Source organism: Ascidiella aspersa, chromosome 4 (assembly GCF_963924565.1).
Source record: "Ascidiella aspersa chromosome 4, kaAscAspe10.2, whole genome shotgun sequence".
Classification (NCBI taxonomy): domain Eukaryota; kingdom Metazoa; phylum Chordata; class Ascidiacea; order Phlebobranchia; family Ascidiidae; genus Ascidiella; species Ascidiella aspersa.
Window position 1 is genome coordinate 13,572,836 of NC_139450.1, and position 21,635 is coordinate 13,594,470.

Consider the following 21,635-nt stretch of genomic DNA (forward strand, 5'->3'; position numbering starts at 1 on the left):
TTTGTGCTGTTTGCGTTACTTCACCTCTCCTGATATTAATACGACCTTAGTCTACTTTCTAACATGGTAAGAGAAGGGGGGTGTTAGGACTCTGTTTTGCTTTTAGTTAACTGTATCACATGAACATTTTCACCTTAAATAAAGCTGGAACTCATTTGTTAACGTGAAACACCAAAATATTTTGCATGCCTGACACACAAATTGCACTGTAAAACAGTTAACCTTTCCAATCGCCTCAGGCACTGTACTAAGCGTGTACAAACATACAGTGCTAACCACAGTAAACTAACCTTCCTGTGCAAACAGACAGAAACATGTAGCTGCACTTTTTGCAGGAATTCTTTACAAATTGGCTTCCATAGCGATGCACAGGTAGTTTTCCGGCGTCACGTTTATTATAGACACTGCACCACTTGCGTACTAAGCATTATATCTATACAGTATGCAGAAAACAGGAACTGGGTCCACATGCCTTAAATACCAGGTTGGGCGTTATTGCACAAGTGTCAAATAACAGCCAATATACGTTAAGCAGTCGGTTCTCGTTTATCACTTTGAATTTTGCTGACTGAATGTGAATTTACTTGCTTTTAAGGTTGTTGAAGTTGCTACTAAGCAGTAAGATATATAATACAGGGAATTAATGGATTGTAACAACAACCACTCTTTAGTTAAAAATAGTTGGCTGTAAACTGGTATTGCCACCTCGTGCAATGATAAGCGATACCTTTTATATTGAACCAAATGGTTTATGTAGAGCCAGATTTAGGTGCGAATGTGCGTAAAAGTTTACATCTGGTTAGTGGCCTTAAAAATACCATCCATTGTACACATATTCATCGGGTAAAAAACCTTCCGCGGCGAAACTATAACAGCCGGTTGCCACAAACCTACGGCCTCACATTATACATTTGAAAAAATGGAGCGAGCGAGAGTGGCCATGTGATGGCGTAATGGCACGCGCAGTATAGAAATATGTAATATAATACGAAATAGTTTGATTGAAAATTCGAAGTAAGAGAAAGAAGGAAACCGATTTCCGACATAAATATCAACGTTTGTCTGAAGAAGTCATCAGTCCTCCAGAAAATCGTCATCGAGGTTGACGTCACTCGTGTCGATGTCCTCTTCATCAAGTTGCAGGTTTTCGATGTCAAGTTCAAGGTCCTGCGAACGACATGAGGTTGCTAAGAAGCCTTATATTGAAACACAATTAAAGGAAACCTTTTTAGCACCCGATTTGAAAATAAAAGTAACATGAAATGTCGAGAGAAGTTACAATATCATATTACCAATAACTTTGGTATGACAATTGGAAACTACACAACTACAAACAATAGATTAAACAACGGAAGCTTGGTTAACTAACGTATTTTAAAGCTTTTTAAGAAAAAGTGAATTATTACAAACACACCACCAGCAAGCCAATCGAAATGTTAGGGAGTATTTAACAAAAATCTTACTTTAATAAAACCGTTTTCGTACTGAATAACATAAACGCGCCACAAGTCTTCAGATGTAAATTTAAATTACCAGCCAAGCGCAAATACTTTTGTGTAAACTGTAAAATCTAAATAAGTATTTTGAAAAAAAAGAAACGGCAGGCTAAAGTTAATAATGCTGATTAAAACATAATAGTTACAGGCGGGCAATTTACCTAGAAGACGCAATGCGCATTTGTCAGCAGTATCTAAATGCAGTGATTTTCTATTTGTCAGTTTAGATTATTCTGATTTACAAATGTTATTTTCCTCGAACAGTGACGTTGTTCAAAAAATTGATTTACCGCAATCCGCATACGATGTCGAACTTTATACTTTTCGTGTAAAGTAGAAAATTAAAAACAAGGTTTAACATTTTTTTCCCAATATTTCGAAAATTAAGGTGATTGTATATTTATTTCGAGCTCAATTATGCTAATTTCAAATCTAAAACCCTGCAAATTAAGCCAATTGCTTGCTAAAAAATTGAAATCATTAAAGCCGAAAATAATCAAAACAAAAAACCCAATTAGCGATGGAAAAAAAAATCAAATTATGAAACACGCGCATGCGCAGTAGCGCTAGTTTTTCTTATCTACGTCATATTCGTCGAAAGTTAGCGCGTCTGGTGAAACCTTCGTCTCTTGTTGTATGTCTTTGGTTTCCTCAAGCTGCTTTTGTGGGGCGACCTCCACGGGTGCTGGATCATCCTGAGAAAATTTAAGCGTTATTTCGAAATAACATTTTTCAATGAGTGGTGGTATATAGAGAGATAACTTATCAGCATTACTTTAGAACAACAAACACGCCAAATGGGTCTAAAACCTAGTGCAGCCATGAAACGACGGAGACTGAGAATCGCAAAGTTAATGCTTTAATATTTATGTGATCTAAGGTTATTTTTTGTTACACCAAGAGGGAACTGAGTTTTTTTGTTAAACGTGAAAAGTTTTTTGAAAATAAATTAAAACTGCAACGAAAAGCAAAAAAGCAAACAAAAGACGAAAAAACATACGCAAATAAATAAACAAAAAAGGTTTCTCCCAAACATATCAAAAACAAGTCTTGTGGTTCGAGGTATTTTTATGGAAACTTTTAGCTGGAGTTGTAGTATCATCATACAACTTAAATTGGATGGCTCGCAGACATACATGAAGATTTGGATAACATAAATATCATCTTACTATTTCAGTAAGCAGGAAGTCCAATTGGCATATCCAAGCACGTAGGATATTTAATTATTAGTTTATTTTAAGTATTGCCCAATAATAATTATAATTATATCGATAAATATAAAAAACATTAAAAAGTTCATTGCTGTTCGAGACATTTAGTTAATGTTATAGATGTCCGGCGTTCAAGTATTGCCTACCTTTTTTGCGTCTGGCTCTGGTTTGATGAGGGGGATGGAAACTTCGGGAACTACGTTCTTTTCCTTCAGCGTGAAAATGCAAAACAAAAGCATGCATTCAAACGGCAATTGTGAATAAATGCATGCAAATCTAATATCATTTAGAAGAGAGACCAAACAAAACCTTTCAAACTATTTATTTAGGGGAATAGAGGAACCATAGGGTTAATCATGTTTTTGTCTGTTGTTTAAAGAAGGTGTAAAAATACAATGCCGTATGTCTGCATGTTTGCATATGCAAAATATAACAATCACATAACCTACAGCAAAATATCGCAAAAATAGTTGAAAAGTAAGTATTTTACCATAGGCGACAGTAATATAGTAATTATATACTTAAATTGCCTTATAATATCCTCATAATATTCATAAAAGAAACAGGAAAACGATTTTTTTATTTGCAGTTTAACGTGCTTCTTGAACCCTAGCCTTCACACGTGACATTTAAGCTAAGGAGTTGGCTTTGTTAATGTATTTTAGCATTTTAAACCCAACTATGAACGTGGAGGGTCGTTTCATCTGGTCTGGTGGTAAAAATCATTGGAAATGAAATGTGCCATGATTGCGGAACAAAAATATTAGCAAAACATGCATCCAATGAAGGAAAATATGACAGGAAATTCAGAACTAATCTCTTACCTCAACAGGGTTTGTTTGAGGAGTTCCGTCGAAGCCCTGAGACTCACTGAGCAAGTCCCTGTCATCGTTGCTCTGTTATTGCATTAATATTGTTTATATCTCATACAGAAATAGTTGAGCTTGGGTTTACTAATACGCGACTTTAATGATTGTCAGAACTTAGGCGAAATTGGGCAAAACAAATTTAAAATATATATTAAGATGTTGAAAGTTGTTTCCCATAGTGATTTATCGTTCTAATAATGGCTAGCTACATGAGTATTTCAGCGACCAGGTTATTGCAGTAGTATATGGGAAAAAAACAAGCAAAACGGGCAACAAGTTGCTCTGTAAGTACGGTTGTGAAGTATATGGAAACTAAACCGACGAAAAATTCGACAAAACGCCAGCTTACAGGAGTAACTGGGTAGTGCGCGGCCGGCCTTTGCTTCTCGGTGGCCTGCAGATACTGCTCGGCGACCAGGCTCTCGGTCATGCCAGGGAACAGGTTCTCGTATTGGCCCGGGTCAGCCAGGGCGTCGGCCGCCTTCTTGTTGCTTTTGCCGACGTGCTCCTTCCAAAGCTGGACCACCCTAAAAAACGAAATCAATCGTGTTAAGCCGACCAGCGAGTGGATTTTAGTCCAACTTCAGTACAAGGCGCAAAGAAGACAAAGCCAAATATTTGATATTAGTCTTTCGCGTTTAGGTATTAGGCATGCAGATTGGCAACCTATAATTATAGCTTTACGTAACTTTACAATTGAAAAGCCAAATTTACAAACATAAAATTTACAAAAATGCAACCCGTTATTTTTTATTATTTTTGTACATAATGTATAATTGTATAATGTATACACACTACACAGAATCGATCTTACTTAGAAAAATAAAACAGGTTTACCCAAAGACCAAAAACCAATAACAACAGATAATAATTAATCAAAATCTCACCTAGAGACTTGGCTGGGCACGTAGGTCCTGGCAAAGAATGCGGCTTCTGGAAGTCGGTTGGATTCGACGAGAAGTTCCAGGCACTTCATGGTTTGACCAGTGATGAAGTAGCTCAGAAAGGCCACGTTGTTCTTTCCTGGATTTAAGGAGGCATTTTTAAGAGGAATCCTAACCAAAGTGGCGGGAGAGGGACTAGACTAGGGTAAAGCTATGTAGAAAGACTTGGCCAATAATTCCGGTTTATAATACTACAGGAACAACATAAAAATGCTCAACAATTTGTTATTGGTAAACGTTTTTCTAACATAATAAGAATATCAAAGAATTACGTCTTAATACAACCTCCAATCATTATGCTCCAAAGTTGTTCTAACATAGTTTACGGCCTAAAGTACTAAATATATTTTTACTTAAGCTTGGGCGTGTTTAGTTGTAAATTAAACGTGCGATTGTTTAGTAATCCGCTCAAAAAGCTAATCCAATGAATAATAAGAAAAAATGTCGCACCTCCAGCTTCGGCCCTTTCGGCGAGCTGCTTCACCATGCCACCGTTGCCTGCTGATGTTGCCAGGAGCAGAAGGCCGCCAAAGTCCTCCGCCTGTCTCAAACACTCCTGGGCCAGTCCGAACTCGCATTTGTTGGTCGCCAACTCGGCGAGCTGCTTCCATTTCTGCTCTGCCTGTTGACAAAAGTCGTTTTTTTGCTTTCATATATGCAGTTGCCGGCTATAAAAGAGCACTTTCAACGATCTGTCGAAACGTACAAAGGTTTTAGGTAGCAACGTAAAACGAAAATACGCTTTACGCGATTTTTATCCATCTAGAAGAGCGTGATAAAATAGTCATTTTCCCACATTAGTGTAGCCCTGATAAATAAATAAAGAAAAAGTTGTTTAAATCCTACATCCAGGATATAAAGTTCAGCGTTTCAGACTCGTTTTCAAAAAACAGGCAGTGTTTGTCACCCAATTGATCGCGACCCAAAAATAAGTATTTTTATATGGTTATATTTATTGAAACTCGGCGAGGGGGAACTCATCCACATTTATTAAAATTGACTTGATTTATGTTAGTGAAATATTTCTTCTTGTTTCACTTTAAGCTTGCAAAAATTTTAACGAAGATAATTGGGTCGCCAAAGCTTCGCTGCTATACCTGCGCTTAGTATTTGGGTCGGGCGAAAAAAGGTTAAGAAACACTGCCGTAAGGTAACAGATCCATTTTGCCGATTCCAATTTTATTAGACTAAAAAACGCAGTACGTCCTAATGCCGTAGTCGGTAAACCTTACCTGTGCTTCTTTGGCAAGCTCATACGCAACTTTCATGTCACCAAGGCCGAGGGCAAGTTCAAATTTGTGTTCGGGGTCGCTAGTTACTGCCATGGCTTGCGGTTTGAATCCCTGGGAAAAAAGTGTCAGTAGTTAGTAAAAGTCGTTAAGGGCATGGAAGTAAAAGCCTGCTCCTATTAGCTTCTGTATACGTAAAATAAGTAATATGGCATCGATACTACCAGCTTAACCTACATGACGCAATATTTACATAATTTAACAAATGCAGTTACATTAGCAAGGTGGATTATTAGTGGGCATGTCATTTGTTATCTGTAAGTTAAATTTACCTGCTTCTCAAGGAAGTGTGCTACCCTGGTGCGCTGCTCCTTTGGAATGGAGGGCAAAACTTTGTCGGCAGTTTCGAAGTCTTGCCTCATAACAGCGGTTTGATATTCGAGGACGGAAAGAAGAAGGGAATAGCTTACCTAAAAAAACGCATAATTAGAACATAATTTCTTATAAATCATAAAATACAAAGTAAAGTGACTAAGATTTCTCCTCAACCTTGGTGGTAAACTCTTGTGTGCAAAAATTTTTACATTATAATTCAACATGCAATATCTTTACTTTACATTACAATAATTTGTAAATACTCACCACATTTAGCTCCTTATCTCCAAGGTAAAGTCGGTTGTCATTCGGAATGTAACCAAGAAGATAAAGGGTTCTACAAACAATTTAAACAAATAAAAGCCATTTCCTTTAAATTAAAAATATTTTGCGTTTGTTTTACAACTGAAACAATGTGTTTGGAAGGTACCTGTCCAAGTGAGCAATTGTGACGATCTCGCCACCGACGTAATAGTTAAGTCTGTTAACGGAGTTTGTATAGATGAAGCAATCGCCGACCCACAGCCCAGTTCGAACTACCTCCTCGATTTCACCAATGTCCTGTAAACGTAAAAAGGGTGCGTTACATGATGTAGTCTGTTTAATTTAGTTTATTTAAATACCTAGTTGCATTTTAGTGCAAAGTAAAAAAGTAAATATTATGCTCAAAATAGAAGCTAAGTAAGAATACAAGCAGAAAAACTGAAATGATACAATTTTTACTGATCCTGGTAGTTAAAAGATAAAAGTTTTTAATTTCTGCTGTCTTTTCTCCCCACGTCCTTACTTTTTTGTAAAATATACAGTATTTGTAATACCTCACTGAAGACATCCGTAATACCATCTTCTGTGATGAGGTCTGAATTTTCTTTAGACTCCTCGAGTTTACTTTGGTCGAACTTGAGAATGTAGAAGGATTCCTCTGTTGTGATGCATACCAGGTCTCCACTGTCAGACCAGAAAACCTGGACATAGATAAAAAATGTATAAATAAAAATAAAAAATTCGACAAAAGATGTTTTTACAAGCAATTTGGGGTGTTAAATAATAATTTATGTGGCACAGCCACACAAGGACAATATTAATTACAATTCAATGTCACATTAACTGATGATAATACAATTACGTATCAAAACACTTTATCAAGATGATGTCGATTTGCAGACCTTTTAGGCTTGAAGGTTTATTATCCAGCTACAACAGGGTTGTTCCTAAGAAAAAATTTACACTCGTCCGCCTGGCGAGCGGCTATCAATCAGCACTCGCCCAGCCGAAATAACACTCGCCAAATTCGTGGCACGCCGTCTGCGAATTTTCGTCCTAGCGCGGTCATTTCTTGGGTTATCGTTAACCTGTCTTATGGTTTGTTTCTATACGTATACATTAGTTTTATAAAAGTCTGGTCATTTATTTCCATGCATGGATGAACAAATTTAGAAGCCACGGCCTGTCTGTTTTCCTTTTTTTTTCAAATGCTCGCGTTTTTTTCGTGTTCTGGGTTGTGCTTAAGGGGGAGTTTCACCGCAGGTTGCTTCGCGCTAGAAACAAAACGCAAAACTTCGCTCAACACTATAGTTGCTGGTCGAACAGCAAATAATCACAAAATAATTGTAAATTTACAACTAAACCATTCTTTCGCACAGTTAACAAACATATGCACCAAAGGTTCTGTGCTGCGCTATGAACTTTAGATATCGCAACAACATACTTACGTAGACTAATTGTTAATTTTCATTTGTAGTTTTCAAAATACCGTAGTGTTCAGTGGGCCGTTTCGGTCTCTTAAAACGTCTTAAAAAAACACTGCTTACAAATAATATAAAACATTTGCATTCGAACTTATTGTTACCAAAACTGAAGCAATTCTTATAATTTACAGAAAAGTAAAATTCTTATCGCTGGGTGCATCGCAAGTTTAGTAAACTTTTCCAAAGACGTCAAGGACCGGGTTAAACATTTAAAAATTAACAACGTGTAAGTTAAACAATAAACCTCATAACTATTTTCCACTGCAGCAATGACGTCTGTGATTGTTTGCCGGTAAACGATTTTTTTATAACGGGACAAAGAGTCTTTATTACGAGCTTCGAACTTGAATTCGATACCGGCGCTAAGTAATATTTCGCTTAGTAGTGGTGCTTAACACACAAGTTAAATTTCTCGCCGAAGGCACTCGCCAGTCGGGCGAGTGGGTGTCAATCAGCACTCGCATTGGCGAGTGGGCGAGTGCTTAAGTCCAACCCTGTACAACGTCAATAAGTTTGTCAAAAAATGGTGGGCAACTAAGTTGCAAAATAATGGTTATTTGATCTATCAAGTCATTGATTAATTTAGTCTGAACATCAGTTGCAACCAAACATTACAAAAGAACCACAATAAAAGAGAAGTTTTAAAATTTGATTAAACAGTAAGCTATTTATATTAGTCATTTTTTAAAAAAAAACAATACTTTTCCGAATGGCTTACATTTTTCGGGTTTATTTCAATTCTACGAATCAGTTCCAAACTTTCCCAGTCATAGAAGGCCAAACCCTGCGAGGTGCGAACACCCAGGAAGTTGCCACCATAGATGCCCTCAGCACCGAAATCAGGCTTAAAGGACTTTTTCTCTTTGAAGTTCTTAAAGAGCTTAATTGAAGTACCACTTTCTCTCACAGCATACCTATCAAAAGCAAAGGATAAACTACAAGTGGTTAATTTTTAGCAAAAATATGGTAAGTGTAAATAATAATCATTATAATTTACACTTAAACATAAAAGCAATACATACTCAGAAGAGTCATTGGCCCACGTAAATTCCAAAGCAGATCCAAATGCTTTGTTCCGTAATGCCATTGCTGTATATATGATGTACTCGCCATCGCCACAAACAACAACAAATCTGCAAAATGGTTTCAGTTCAATACTACTGCTAACTTAAATATTATCATGCCCCACTACAGTTTGACACATACAAATCAAAACTATGCATTAGCGTGTTTGTGTGATGTATCAACAATTTATTTTGGTAAAGCATTTTGCAGTGAGCAACCATGGGAAAACTAGGGACGACTGATACTATGAAATAAATATATATAAAGTCAAATGTTAAGGCCCATTGTGGGACATAAAAAACTTTCTAGTAAAAAAACTGAGTGATAAACTAATATATCACTTGGAAACCTATTAATATCTAATAGTTATGAAAATCTTTTTTTTTTCAAAAATCCATCACAAATTTATTTTAAACAAAAACAACAAGATTTTTCTCAGGCGACACTTATAATATATTTTCTTAAGAAGCCTAGTTTCTTTTCTATTAAGGTATATATGTTTAAAGCATTACAAGGCAATCTCTATCTTCAACTAACCTTCCATTTGCATTGTGACTAAGGTTTTGTGGGTAGACTTCACAGCTCCCCATGTCCTTCACTTGAAGTTGGAGTCTTTCACCATCTTTAATATCATCCAAGTCTGCTTAAAAATAATTGGTTTAAAACACTTGCTTAGCAAATTAGTCATTTTTTGAATTTAGCAAAAACGTAATATGATCTCACCACTGAGGGCCTTTAAGTTGGCTTGCTGGATTTCAGAATGCTTCGCCCAGATAATTTTTCCATTTGAGTCCATTGACATGGCTGGCTCCTCTCGGCCCAGCTTGATCATTATGCTTCCCTCATCATAACCCAATGCTATGTTGTTCGAACCCTAAAAAGGTTAAGAAGTAAAATTATTATGGTGATATTAATAGTTGACAGATTCAAGTTTATCCTAAATTTCAACTAACACAAGGAGGTTTAATTAGTCTAATTGTTTTTCATTAAGTGTAGAAATGATGCAGTATAACCAACCTTTAATGCAGAGCAACACCACACCCTCTCCATGCCATAGTTAAGGGTGGTTTCAAGTCTGTATGTATTTGCATGCCAGATCTTCACAGTTCCTATTGGAAACAAATACAACTTTTTTTAATTTTTAAGGTTTAGAGTTGTATAATTTTCTTTTAACAAACTTATTGCTAGAGATAGACTGATATACCGGTTTACTGATAATATCGGCCGATATTTGGCTTCTACCGATATATTGTATCGGTAAATGTAGGCCGATACTTTTGCCAATATTTTAGTACAAAAATATGATATAATTTTTCCTGTACAACAAACAACTTGTCAATTTTTTTATGTAGAACATTTTGGTTTTAGCATCACGCCAAGTTAATATGCAAAATAATAGTTTAATGATTAATAAAGGTGTATAAACTAAAACATTATTAGGATTTTATTTTAAATTTATTCAAGTTTTGAACATTTCCCAGGTATATAAAAAAATCGGTATCGGATATCGGTTGAAAAATTGTAAAAAATCGGGTATCGGTATCGCTCCAAAAAATGGATATTGGTCGATCTCTACTTATTACCATAATAGAAATATTTGAAGTATTTTTAGGTTCAACTGGAACTTACCATCTTCTGATCCAGTCATGATGATAGGCAGCTCTGGGTGAAAGCTAACACACACAACATTCTGTGAATGTCCTTCCAAAGTCTGAACACAGGTCTTGTTCTGGTAGTCCCAGATTTTGATTTGTCGGTCGTCTGCCCCAGATATTAAGTAAGGCTTGTCACCGCCGCTGTAGTAGTCCACACAGTTTACACCTTAAAAATAAAAATGACCTTAAAATTAAAACAACTAATATTATGATACATATTCGGATCAGAAACCATGCTGTGTGTTTCCAGGGAATTTAATGTAACTTAAACATCACTTAAGTGGCATGGGGTACTGAAAGTAGGAAATCACAACAAACAATTATTATATTGCAAATTTATTTTCCAATACTAACTCAATTTAATAGCTTCTATCTTCGAATAAATTTATTTTATACTAATGATGACAGGGCTTTGAAATCAATTTAAGACAACAGCACAAAAAATAAAATGAAGTTCAACTATGTCCAAACTTGCTAAGTCGAGAGTCTGACTATAACTCTACAGCTTGTATTCCCATCTAATTACGTAAACAGAGTGGATATACAGCAACTTACTTAAATAGGAGTTGTCATATAATTTAAAACACACAATTATTGGCTGAAAGACATTCAACTATATGCTATTTCATCTTTGAAATTTACAGTTTGCGGACTTATCATGAAATTGGTAGCATACTTTCTTTGGCTATGCTAAAACTCTATTTTGCAAACATTAAAACGTTTTAAAGTGATCTTGTTCCATTAAACGTAACCCAAACAATAAAATATTTTAGAAACAACAGGGTTGGCCTTAAGCACTCGCCCGCTCGCCAATGCGAGTGCAAATCGCTCCTGGCGAGTGCTGATTGACACCAACTCGCCCCACTGGCGGAGTGGCTTCGGCGAGGAATTTAATTAGTTGGTGTAGGACAACTTGTGTTAAGCACCGCTACTAATCGAAATATTACTTAGCGCCAGTTATTTTCCCAAACACTAAGATGCAAATACCTTCAACACTACACAAATAATAAGGTTAATCAAAGTAACGTTCAAAGCTCGTAATAAAGTCTCTTTGTCCCGTTTAAAAAAAATCGTTTACCGGCAAACAATCAAAGACGTCATTGCTGCAGTGGCAAATAGTTATAACGTTGATCGTTTAACTTAAACATGGTTAATTTTTAAATGTTTAACCCAGTCGTTGACGCCTTTGGAAAAGTTTATTGGACTTGCGATGTACCCAGGATAATATTTCTACTTTGTTTGTATTTATTGAATTGTTTTTATTAGGAAATTAAGAGCAATTGCTGCAATTTTTTTCAGTGCTTTTTATGTTTTGGGGTACCGAAAATATCGCCAACTTGTGTAACTACAGCTGAGAATTAGCAATTAGTCTACGTAAGTATGTTGTTGCGATCTCTTGAAGTTCAGAGCGGTCAACCAAGACAAAGCTTAAAAAACAACTGTTTGTAAATATTTTATATCGCAACTATGTTAAGATATAAGTAGAGCCATTGCGGATGCCCTGGGAAAATTAAAATGACCTACTATACGGAGTCGCGCAGCATATAAACCCCTGGTGCATGTTTTTCTTATGAATGGTTTAGATGTAAATTTGACTATTTTGTAAGTATTTGCTGTTAAACTAGTAACTATGGTGCTAGACGAAATGTGGCGTTAAGCAACCTGCGTTAAAATGTCCTTTAAGCACAAAAAAAAGCAGAATACGAAAAAAAGAGAGCGCGAGGATTGTTAGAAAAATGGAAAACAGGTAGGCCGTGGCTACTAAATTGTCAGTGTTATTTTTTTCACTAAAGATTGTTAAAAATATTTCGCAAAAAAACATTGTTTTAAGCGTCAACTACTTTATGGGTAATTAGTTTTTTCGTCCATGTATTGAAATAAACGACCAGACTATAAAAACTAATGTTTACGTATAAAAACCACAAGACAGAATAGCGATAACCCAAGAAATGACCGCGCTAGGACGGAAATTTGCAGACTGCATGCCAACATTTTTGGCGAGTGTTATTTCATCCGGGCGAGTGTCGATTGATTGCCGCTCGCCCAGCTGGCGAGTGTAAATTTTTGCTTAGGAACAACCCTGAACAACTAATATAATTCAGAAAAGTAGCGATAAAATGCAAAAGTTAGCAGCAATAAAAAGTCTGCAAAAAGGCAAAAAAGAATACCTTTATCGTGGCCTTCAAGGGTAAAGTTTGGAGTTGGTGAGCCAAGCTGCCAGACTTTGATGCTGTGGTCAAGGGACGCACTTGCAAACTGGTTGTTGTCTTTTGGGTTGATGACAATCTGCATGACATAGTGGGTGTGACCTTCAAACACCTGTGCACAGCTCCACTTCTTCTCCCAGTCCCACATCTTGATTAACATGTCGTCTGTGAAAAAAAAATAGTATAACTGAGAAACACTAATTTGCACAAGCTTTGTTGAAAGAGAAAATCAAATAAAATGTGTAGTTTTTTTGTTCAAAGATTTTCAATTAAACAGCTGATACAAAAGTAAAAAATAAAACATTTAAAACTTTTAGTAAATTAGTCGAATAATTGTGTTAGGGTATGTTTTCTAATATTGACTCCCTCACAATATTCAAGATAGCTCAAAATTGCATTCAAGAAAATTTCAACATTTGTTTATATGACCTTAACTTTTCTATTTGGCACCTATTTAAATAACTAAAATACTTACCACTTGATGTTAAGACATAGGGTTGTGTTGGATGTACAGCAATTGACCGAACATAGTCTGTATGTGCTTCAAATGCATGAGTCCTCTCCAAAGTGTTGTAATTGAATACTCTGATTTGCATATCGTCCTAAAAATTATTAAACAAATATACATTGACATGACATGTTAAACAATTGAAATATGATAAAACAACAACTTGAATATAAAAAATGTAAAAAATAACTTACAGATCCAGTGATGACCCAGTTCTTTCTGGGAACAAATCTGGTAGCTCTGACAGGCAATTCGCAAACCTCAAAAGATTTGACAAGTGTTTGTGATTCATGATTCCAAATATGAACATTTCCTAATAATAACAAACAGAACTTGTGAATTTTAAGTTGTTCGTTTTGTTAATCAGGATTTCCAGAAAGGCTAAGGTTAAGAGTGGGGTACATTGACCAAACACAAACTAAGGATTATGTTGGTAGCACCCAGATTGGAAAGATTTATTTCCTTTGGGGATTGGGGAATAATCTCCTACACAGTTGCACCTTGAGCCACGCATCATGTTGAAAATTGTGGACATATATTCAGCCACAAAAAAACAATTAAATAAACGAAATACTTCAGTCGCGCTTATGGTGTTTTATAGTAAATCTTTTCATATGAAAGTTTCACCAAATAAAATGTATTACAATCGCACAAATTTAGCAGTGACATGATTACAACGTTAACAACTGTCTGAATAATATCATTTGCTTCTAATCTGGCAGAGCACCCAGTCTGTATTACATTGCACTTCACAAGGAGATGTTGGGGGTGCATCAGAAAATTTTAAGATGTACAGGTGTGCAATAACATTTTTTGAATCCTACTACATCTTAATTTGTTTTAAAATTTGTGTACAATATACCAAGTCAGGTGTGCAAACAAAATTCTTCAAAAAACTATTGCCTGTACACCGGCCCAAAAATGCAGACTGGCATAGCATTACACATCAAGTTAATTTTCCAAACAAAGACGGAAATTAACCAATTACTTTAAAGGCCACAGGTCCAGAATCCTACCACAACGCACAATATTTGCAAAATTGGGTTAGGGTGCTGGTTAGCGTTTCGGTTTGTTAAACATATTAATATTAAACATAATACTTGACCCACTCACACCCAAACGCTAACCTGCATCCTAACACAAACATTGTGCGTTGATTTAATAATTGTTTGAACGCTGTGGTTGGATTCTAGACCAGCGCCATATAAAGTATAGTTGACAAGTGCAATTAATGTTTTAACAGTAAGTACATTACCATTGTACAAGGAAACAAGCATCCATGGTTCGGTGGGATGAAGATCAACACTCTTAACCCTGTCTGATCTTGCATTAAGTTTGCGTTTAATATCCAATCGAAGGGGCTGGAAAATAGAATAAGTTAGCTACATACAAAAAGTGCTAGGCAAAATATTTAGGACTACACTATACTTAAGAAGTTTAATAAGAACACAGAATAAAAACATTTCCACATTATTATCAAGACTCACCATGATGCGTATTTCTGGTCAACCGGTTAAAAAAGGTGAATTCGTTTATAAGTGGTGTAACTTCAATATCAGCATTCACTTAATCTCAGTTTTAATAAACTTTTTCCACCGAATTGGCAGAGTTTCTTCTGACGAACAAGTGTTTTTCCAATGCTGACGCGTTGGAAGCTTTCCCACCACTAGAGTCGCAATATTTCAGTTTTATTTGCAAATAAAAAAATAGTTTTTATATTCGACTTATAATTTGTAAATTGTTAAACCTGTAAAAAAATTCCATGGCTTACTTGTATAAAACGTTTCTTATTTAACAACAATAAAACGTTACTTTATTTTAAAGCGCTTTTTTAACCACTTCAACCTGTGTTCGTTAACCTCACGTTTAAGGATAAGAATAGACTTTGCCATACGAAGAAAAGCGCTGGTGATAGTTGACATACGTTTCCTGCAGTTAAGTCAAACTCACTAAAATTCGTAAAAATGTATTATACTAATCAATAGTACCGCTAACATAAGAAGTTTGCACAACAACAATGGCTTATTAAATATTAGGTTTTACCTCTAAGATTTAATTTTATATGTAAAAGTGATTGCACATTGTGACATTTTTTTCCATTCAAGCAACTTGCCATTGCAATGTTCATTGTACAGTATCTACCTATTTTTGAGACATTTTTTATTGTATCCATACATGACAAACGTTAAAACTTAGATAACAGCAATCTAGAGCGCCGGTCTACAATCCTACGACAGCGAACATTATTTGGGTTCGGGTGCGGGTTAAGGTTTGGGTTTGTGTTAGTTAAGCGGTATTATTGAATAATACTTGGCCCACCCTCTCCCATAAACACTAACCGACACCCTAACCCAAATATTGTCCGTTGCTTTAATAATTCTTTTAACTCTGTAGTAGGATTCTAGACCAGCGCCCAAAGCTGTCATATAGGTGCGATATACCTCTTCTGTAAAACATTTACAAAGCGCCAAAATGCCTTTTGGTGCTGGCAAAGTTTATGATGTGCTTTACTGGCAACCTCTAATGTTTAGATAGTTTAATAAAAACATTTAAACAGCTGAGTTTGATATATAATTAAATTCAGTCATAAACTAAAGGAAGAGGCTATTCACCGGGACACAAAGGTAGTTTTAAATTAGGGTTCCTCGATTTCTTTACTCCCTGTAAAACGGGATTGACAAATGAAACTTCCTGGGAACCCTGACGAAATTTTCGTGCCCTAATTACGTCATTATGATGATTAAAATTCTCCAAACGTTCGCGAGAAATCCTGGGAATTTCCTGTCGAAACATTCCCGGAGAGGAACCCTAGTTTAAATCGACATATAAAATTACTAGTACAAGTGTATAGAAGAGCGACCCGGTCAAATAGCCGGGTAACAAAATAATTTAAATCAATTTCCAGAGAAAAAATCATTGAAATAATGCAAATATTGGAAAATTGCATCTAATGCTACCACCACCCAAATTCAAACGCTAAAGAGAGTGATCTTGTCAAATAGCCACTTCCTAAACCGAATTCAAAATATGTTATTTATGCGTTTTTTGGTAATTGATGCCAATCAATATTACATAACAAGTTCACACAGGAACAATGATTTTTAAAATTAAATTTAAGTTTTGAAGTTTAATTTAGATGTAAAAGTGATTACTCAAATTTTCTACATTTTAACAACTTGGTAATTGTAATGTATTAAAGTAGAGTCCCAGGGCCAGTCTGCATTTCATGGCACTTCACGCCAAGATTTATGTTTGCAGTGCACTAAATTTTAAGGTACACAGGTGTGCAATCATGTTTTTTAGCACACCAGAGGTTGGAAATCCTGTCACAATTCAATCTTTTTTCATAATTTAAATGCGAAAAATCCGAATTCAGGTGTGCACACAAAATTCTTTAAAACATAAATCAGGTGTGCACTGTGTACCTGCCACAGAATGCATACTAGTGCCAGGGGTTCTAGAAACATACGTTATGGCCAGTGAGCATTTCATTGCGAGTTTGCAGCTCCATATTTTGAGATGTGCAGTTGACAAATCCTACTTTTCTGCCCATACAGTGACTTCAATACCGTACAATGAACTTTCAGCAATTTAGTTCGTTTTATAAAACGATACTGTGTTTAGTACTTCTACATTGCTACAAAACGCTGATGTCACACAACATGGCTACATTTAAAGCAAGAACTAAAAACGTGTGACAGGCTGTAACCCTTTTGGTGATTTGTATAATAAAAAATAAACTGAATATTTATTTTCAAGGTTAGTACAACGAAAAAATATATTGCTAAACATTGCTAAACTGCCTTTTATCATGGATACTGATTGGAACAAATTTAAGGTGGTTGAACTTCGGGCCAAATTAGAAGAATTAAATTTGCCCACGGTTGGGAGAAAACAAGAATTAATCAACCGCATGGTAGAACATTTTAGCAGCAATCAAGCTACAGAAGAAGCCATAGTTGCAAAAGCAGAAGCGGTGGACAACGTTTCGCAGGAAACAAACGAAAAAGACACGATAGACACACCTAAAAAAGGTGAAACTGATGCAAAAACTGATGAAAGGACAAACATTGAAGCTGAATTGCCAAACAAACAATCAGAAAAATTAAAAGAACAACCAGGAATGCCTATAAATAAGGTGCAGGAGTCCTCTAAACCTAATCTTGATTCAATCAAGCAAAAGCTTTTGGAGGGTTTGGACAAGAGCCAAGGTCTTCCCAAGGACCCAGAAGAAGTTTTGCGAATGAAAAAAATGTTAAAAAACAAAAAAAAGCGGGAGAAGAAAAAGAGAAGGCGGGCAAAAGAGCCCGGAGATATTCAAATGACAGAAATTTCATCTTCACCAGTTGTAAAAGATGTGGATGTTGAGTATGTGACTGAGGACCCTGATTTCAATGACCCGCAACTTTTTATGTTCAGGAAGATTTTCCAAGCTTTTAAAATCGCTGAAGAGGTTGCGCAAGTTAAAAAAGAAGTTCAAGCAGTAAAAACTGAGTTAACAAAGGAAAAAATCATTGAGAAGGCAACAGCGTTTGGCGCTGACAGTGATGATGATGAAGTGGCGGATGACACAGCAAAAATTTCAAAAAAGAAGTTAAGAAGAATAAATCGCTTAAGTGTTGCTGAGCTGAAACAGCTTGTTGGCAGGCCTGATGTTGTTGAGATGCACGATGTCACAGCACAAGACCCACGGCTACTTGTCCACCTTAAGGCAACTAGAAATTCAGTCAGTGTACCCAGGCATTGGTGCTTCAAGAGAAAGTATCTGCAGGGAAAGAGGGGCTTTGAGAAACCACCATTTGAGCTTCCTGAATGCATTAAGAACACTGGTATCATGGAAATGCGGCAAGCTCTGCAGGAGAAAGAAGACTCCAAAACCATGAAATCCAAGATGAGGGAAAAAGTTCGTCCCAAACTCGGAAAAATTGACATTGATTACCAAAAGTTACATGATGCTTTCTTCCGATATCAGACCAAGCCGAAAATGACTATTCATGGTGACTTATATTATGAGGGAAAGGAATTTGAAACAAGATTAAAAGAGAAAAAGCCAGGTAACTTGTCAGATGAGTTGCGCCAGGCCCTTGGAATGCCAGTGGGAGCAAATGCTACAAAAGTCCCCCCACCCTGGCTTATTGCCATGCAAAGGTATGGACCACCACCCTCTTATCCAAATTTAAAAATCATGGGACTGAATTGCCCTATCCCAGAGTCCTGTTCATTTGGGTACCATGCAGGTGGTTGGGGGAAACCCCCTGTTGATGAACATGGTAGACCCTTGTATGGTGATGTATTTGGAACCCAATCAGCTGAGTTTGCCTCACGAGATGATGATGATGATGTTGATCGAACAGCATGGGGTGATCTGGAGTCTGACAGCGAAGAAGAATCCTCTGAGGAAGAAGAGAGTGACGATGAAGATAAAGCGCATCCAGATGAATCGGGATTTGTCACTCCGGCAGAAAGCGGAATGGTCACACCGAGCGGAATATCCACTGTACCTACTGGAATGGAAACGCCAGACATGATTGAACTCCGAAAAAAGAAAATCGAAGACGTGATGGAAGGGGTTGAAACTCCTCAACTGTATCAAGTGCTTCCAGAAAAGGCACCCGGCGGTCCGATTGGACGTACCATGATGGGCTCGGCTCATGTATACGATGTTGCCGCTCCGCGCAGAGGGGTTGCCGGTGGAGTGTCTGACATGGAAGGTGTTGAGGTGGCACTCAACCCTGAAGAGTTGGAGCTAGACACCGTCGCCATGGCAGCGAAGTACGAGCAGCGAGTGCGGGAGCAAGAGCTTGTGCAGAAAGAGGACTTTAGTGACATGGTTGCCGAACATGCGGCTAAACAAAAAAAGAAACGCAAGGCCCAGACGCAGGACACCTCCAAGACCAAGAAGTATAAAGAGTTTAAGTTCTAAATCGGAACGTACAATCCCTTTGGCGCTACAAGAAACATTCATTCACGCAAAGCTCGTTGTGCTCTTCGTTGGGTCGTGCGCGGACGTTTGTCTATTAAACACAGTTTTAAAAGTAGAGTTTATGTCAATCATTCAATTCAGTCTGTTGCTTGTATTGTCGGATTTTTTATACTTTAAACCGTGTAAATTGAAGTTCGAAGTATAACTAAACTTTTCCTACAATAAACAGCCTATCACATGAATATCTTTACAATACCAAACTAATAGTCTACTAGTTATAGGATCGAAACCAGGGTCAACGATATTTTGGCCTTGCCAAATTTGTACCAAACCTAACTATTGCTTGTGAAAGATTGTATAATTATAAAACTAATCGCTCAACACCTGTTCTAAAATACGCCATTAAGTACCAATGTAATATACTTATAACTAGGGCGATTATTTTTTTACCTGAAAAATTGAAATTTTGACCAAAAGATTTATTTTTGACAAAATTTTGACCGTTGAGAAAATAAATTGATTTATACAACATATTGTTGTTTGAAGTACTGCATTAGTGCCTAGAAGTCGTCAAACACTCGTTTTTCATGTATTACTGAGTACTCACTACTGGTAAAACACAATTCAGTTATTTTTTCGGGTTTATGCAATGCTCTTGGGAATAAGTAGTTGATATTTTTGCCATTAAAAAAAACAAGTATAAAAATACCTAAGAAAAACAAGACGCTGATTATTTTAGAAATATGTTGTGTAAACAGTTAAAATACAAGGTATAAAAGGTAAAAAAAATCAAACTACTGTTCAACACATTTGTCCAAATCAGAGATACACAGTTATACAAAGCAAAAACGAAAATCGAGCTGAACCTAATGCGATAAACTAGGTTTGGGTGGTTATTTCTACCGGCTCTCGTACACCGTATATTGCTGTAATGAAGATATAATACAGTTAAAATGTCGTTGAATATAATTCCAAACTAATATTTTATGATAAAACGTGAACTTAACGACAATTTCAAAATCTGACTATAGTTTCGTTTAATTTTGTAAAATGTGCATCCTTAATCGATTTTGACTCGAAAGAATTTTGACCTAACGTGTAAATTTTGACTTTTTTGGACAAGTCAAAAAATAATCGCCCTGCTTATAACTTACCCTTGCAATGTAACAGGTGTTAATACCATTCTTTGTTCAGTTATTTAACGAATTAAAGTCTCGCACAGTGTTCCCTCTAAGAAAATTTTCTACTGAGCAAATATTTTTTGTAGTGCGCAAAATATTTTAAGGCTGCTTAGGCAGGGGCCCGCGGCAGATCATTTGTTTATTGGGACAATTAAGGCGTGAAAATGTTAAAGATGAAAAAAGTATTTTCAATAAACTTGCATGTTCAACTGCAATCGAGTTAATATATTCAAGGATGTGACAACAAAGCGGTAACGCAAAAAAAGTGAATATTTGGGATAAATTAGGCCTACCATATCTCCTATTTTAGGAGGATTTGTTCTCTTTAAAGTTATTGGTCCTCCGAGGACGCTTAAAAATGCCCAAATGTCTTTTTTTCGCATTTCGAGTTAGTTACTACTTTCAACAAGACTTTTCGGCGAGACGTTGTATTTATTTCCGAAAAAATACTGCAGCCATTAAACATGCTGAATTGCTGGTTTAAAGGTTTTCCAACAAATTGCCCGCCAGCCCTATCTTCTTAATTGTTATTGCAAAAAACATTGCGTCAGAAAAAGTGCAACCGAACCTTACATGTAGAGGCCCATTAATAAAACAAAGGTTTGAGTTTTGTAGGCCTAGCCTATCATCAGTGTTACTGTATGGGAGGCGATGTTCTTTACTTATGGGCTACGCCAGATGCCCCTTGCTGGCCGATACAGGAATTTGCGTGAAAGCGAGAAGTCGAGGCAAAGTTAACGAGTCGGGGCAAAGCGATTCGACGAAATTCGCGCAGGTGCGCGCAAATGGAACAAGGCGGACGCGGCGCTGTTTGATCATTTCAATCAAACTCTTTGGCGCAAAATCAAAGCCTATGGTCTGGAACGAATCAATCGAAGCAAAGCAGTTCTGCGTCAGGCGCGCTTCAACTGGACGAAGTTGTGCGTCCAAGGCGATAAAATGGTAAAAATGTCAAATAACGGATAGAGGGCTGCAAAGTATAAGCTCTACAAGCCGAGTGGCGTCGACGTTGCTTCCTAAAATTGCCCGCAAGGCTGGCGCTGGAAACAACGAAATCTGTCAACAGGTGTAGCCTGAAGTATATTTCACGTTGGAAATTTTCAACGACCATCTAAATAAGAAGCAAAAACGATTGAAAGCCAGTAGAGAACTTTTACATAACAACAAAACAAAAATACCCAGTTTGGCTTAAAATAAATTTTATTTTCATTTTACCTTTACCTG

General features: G+C 36.6%; 2 protein-coding genes across 5 annotated transcripts; one reads left to right on the forward strand and one right to left on the reverse strand.

Moving 5' to 3' along the window:
• Positions 1 to 333: 333 nt before the first annotated feature.
• On the reverse strand, positions 334 to 14,933 carry LOC146148016 (coatomer subunit beta'-like). 4 transcript variants are annotated; one of them, XM_083386413.1, is made up of 23 exons: positions 14,795 to 14,933; positions 14,563 to 14,668; positions 13,502 to 13,620; positions 13,275 to 13,401; positions 12,761 to 12,964; positions 10,567 to 10,758; positions 9,955 to 10,046; positions 9,661 to 9,811; positions 9,475 to 9,577; positions 8,895 to 9,005; positions 8,591 to 8,786; positions 6,943 to 7,089; positions 6,555 to 6,685; positions 6,392 to 6,461; positions 6,082 to 6,219; positions 5,753 to 5,863; positions 4,971 to 5,142; positions 4,464 to 4,599; positions 3,926 to 4,103; positions 3,532 to 3,603; positions 2,854 to 2,916; positions 2,117 to 2,191; positions 335 to 1,167 (listed from the first exon to the last, which is right to left on the reverse strand). In XM_083386413.1, the coding sequence occupies exons 1-23, from the start codon at positions 14,795 to 14,797 to the stop codon at positions 1,075 to 1,077; spliced, it is 2,790 nt and encodes a 929-aa protein (XP_083242539.1). In that variant the 5' UTR covers positions 14,798 to 14,933; the 3' UTR covers positions 335 to 1,074. The 4 variants fall into 4 exon arrangements, with proteins under 4 accessions (XP_083242540.1, XP_083242539.1, XP_083242538.1 ...); XM_083386412.1 differs by having other exon boundaries at positions 2,081 to 2,191; XM_083386414.1 differs by lacking the exon at positions 2,854 to 2,916 and having other exon boundaries at positions 334 to 1,167; positions 2,081 to 2,191.
• A 2,143-nt stretch (positions 14,934 to 17,076) lies between these two features.
• LOC146148017 (splicing factor 3B subunit 2-like) lies at positions 17,077 to 19,658 on the forward strand. Its single transcript, XM_083386419.1, has one exon. It carries the CDS (start codon positions 17,119 to 17,121, stop codon positions 19,228 to 19,230), a length of 2,112 nt encoding a protein of 703 aa, XP_083242545.1. The 5' UTR covers positions 17,077 to 17,118; the 3' UTR covers positions 19,231 to 19,658.
• The last annotated feature ends 1,977 nt before the right edge of the window (positions 19,659 to 21,635 follow it).

Excerpts from the sequence above, each read along its gene's own strand:
- LOC146148016 (XM_083386412.1), bottom strand. Across the intron at positions 6,462-6,554 it reads ACAATTGCTCACTTGGACAG|AACCCTTTATCTTCTTGGTT; the intron begins GTACCTTCCAAA and ends AATTGTTTGTAG. Across the intron at positions 1,168-2,080 it reads TAACTTTCGACGAATATGAC|GACCTTGAACTTGACATCGA; the intron begins GTAGATAAGAAA and ends TGTCGTTCGCAG.
- LOC146148017 (XM_083386419.1), top strand. The coding sequence starts at position 17,119 with ATGGATACTGATTGGAACAAATTTAAGGTGGTTGAACTTCGGGCCAAA.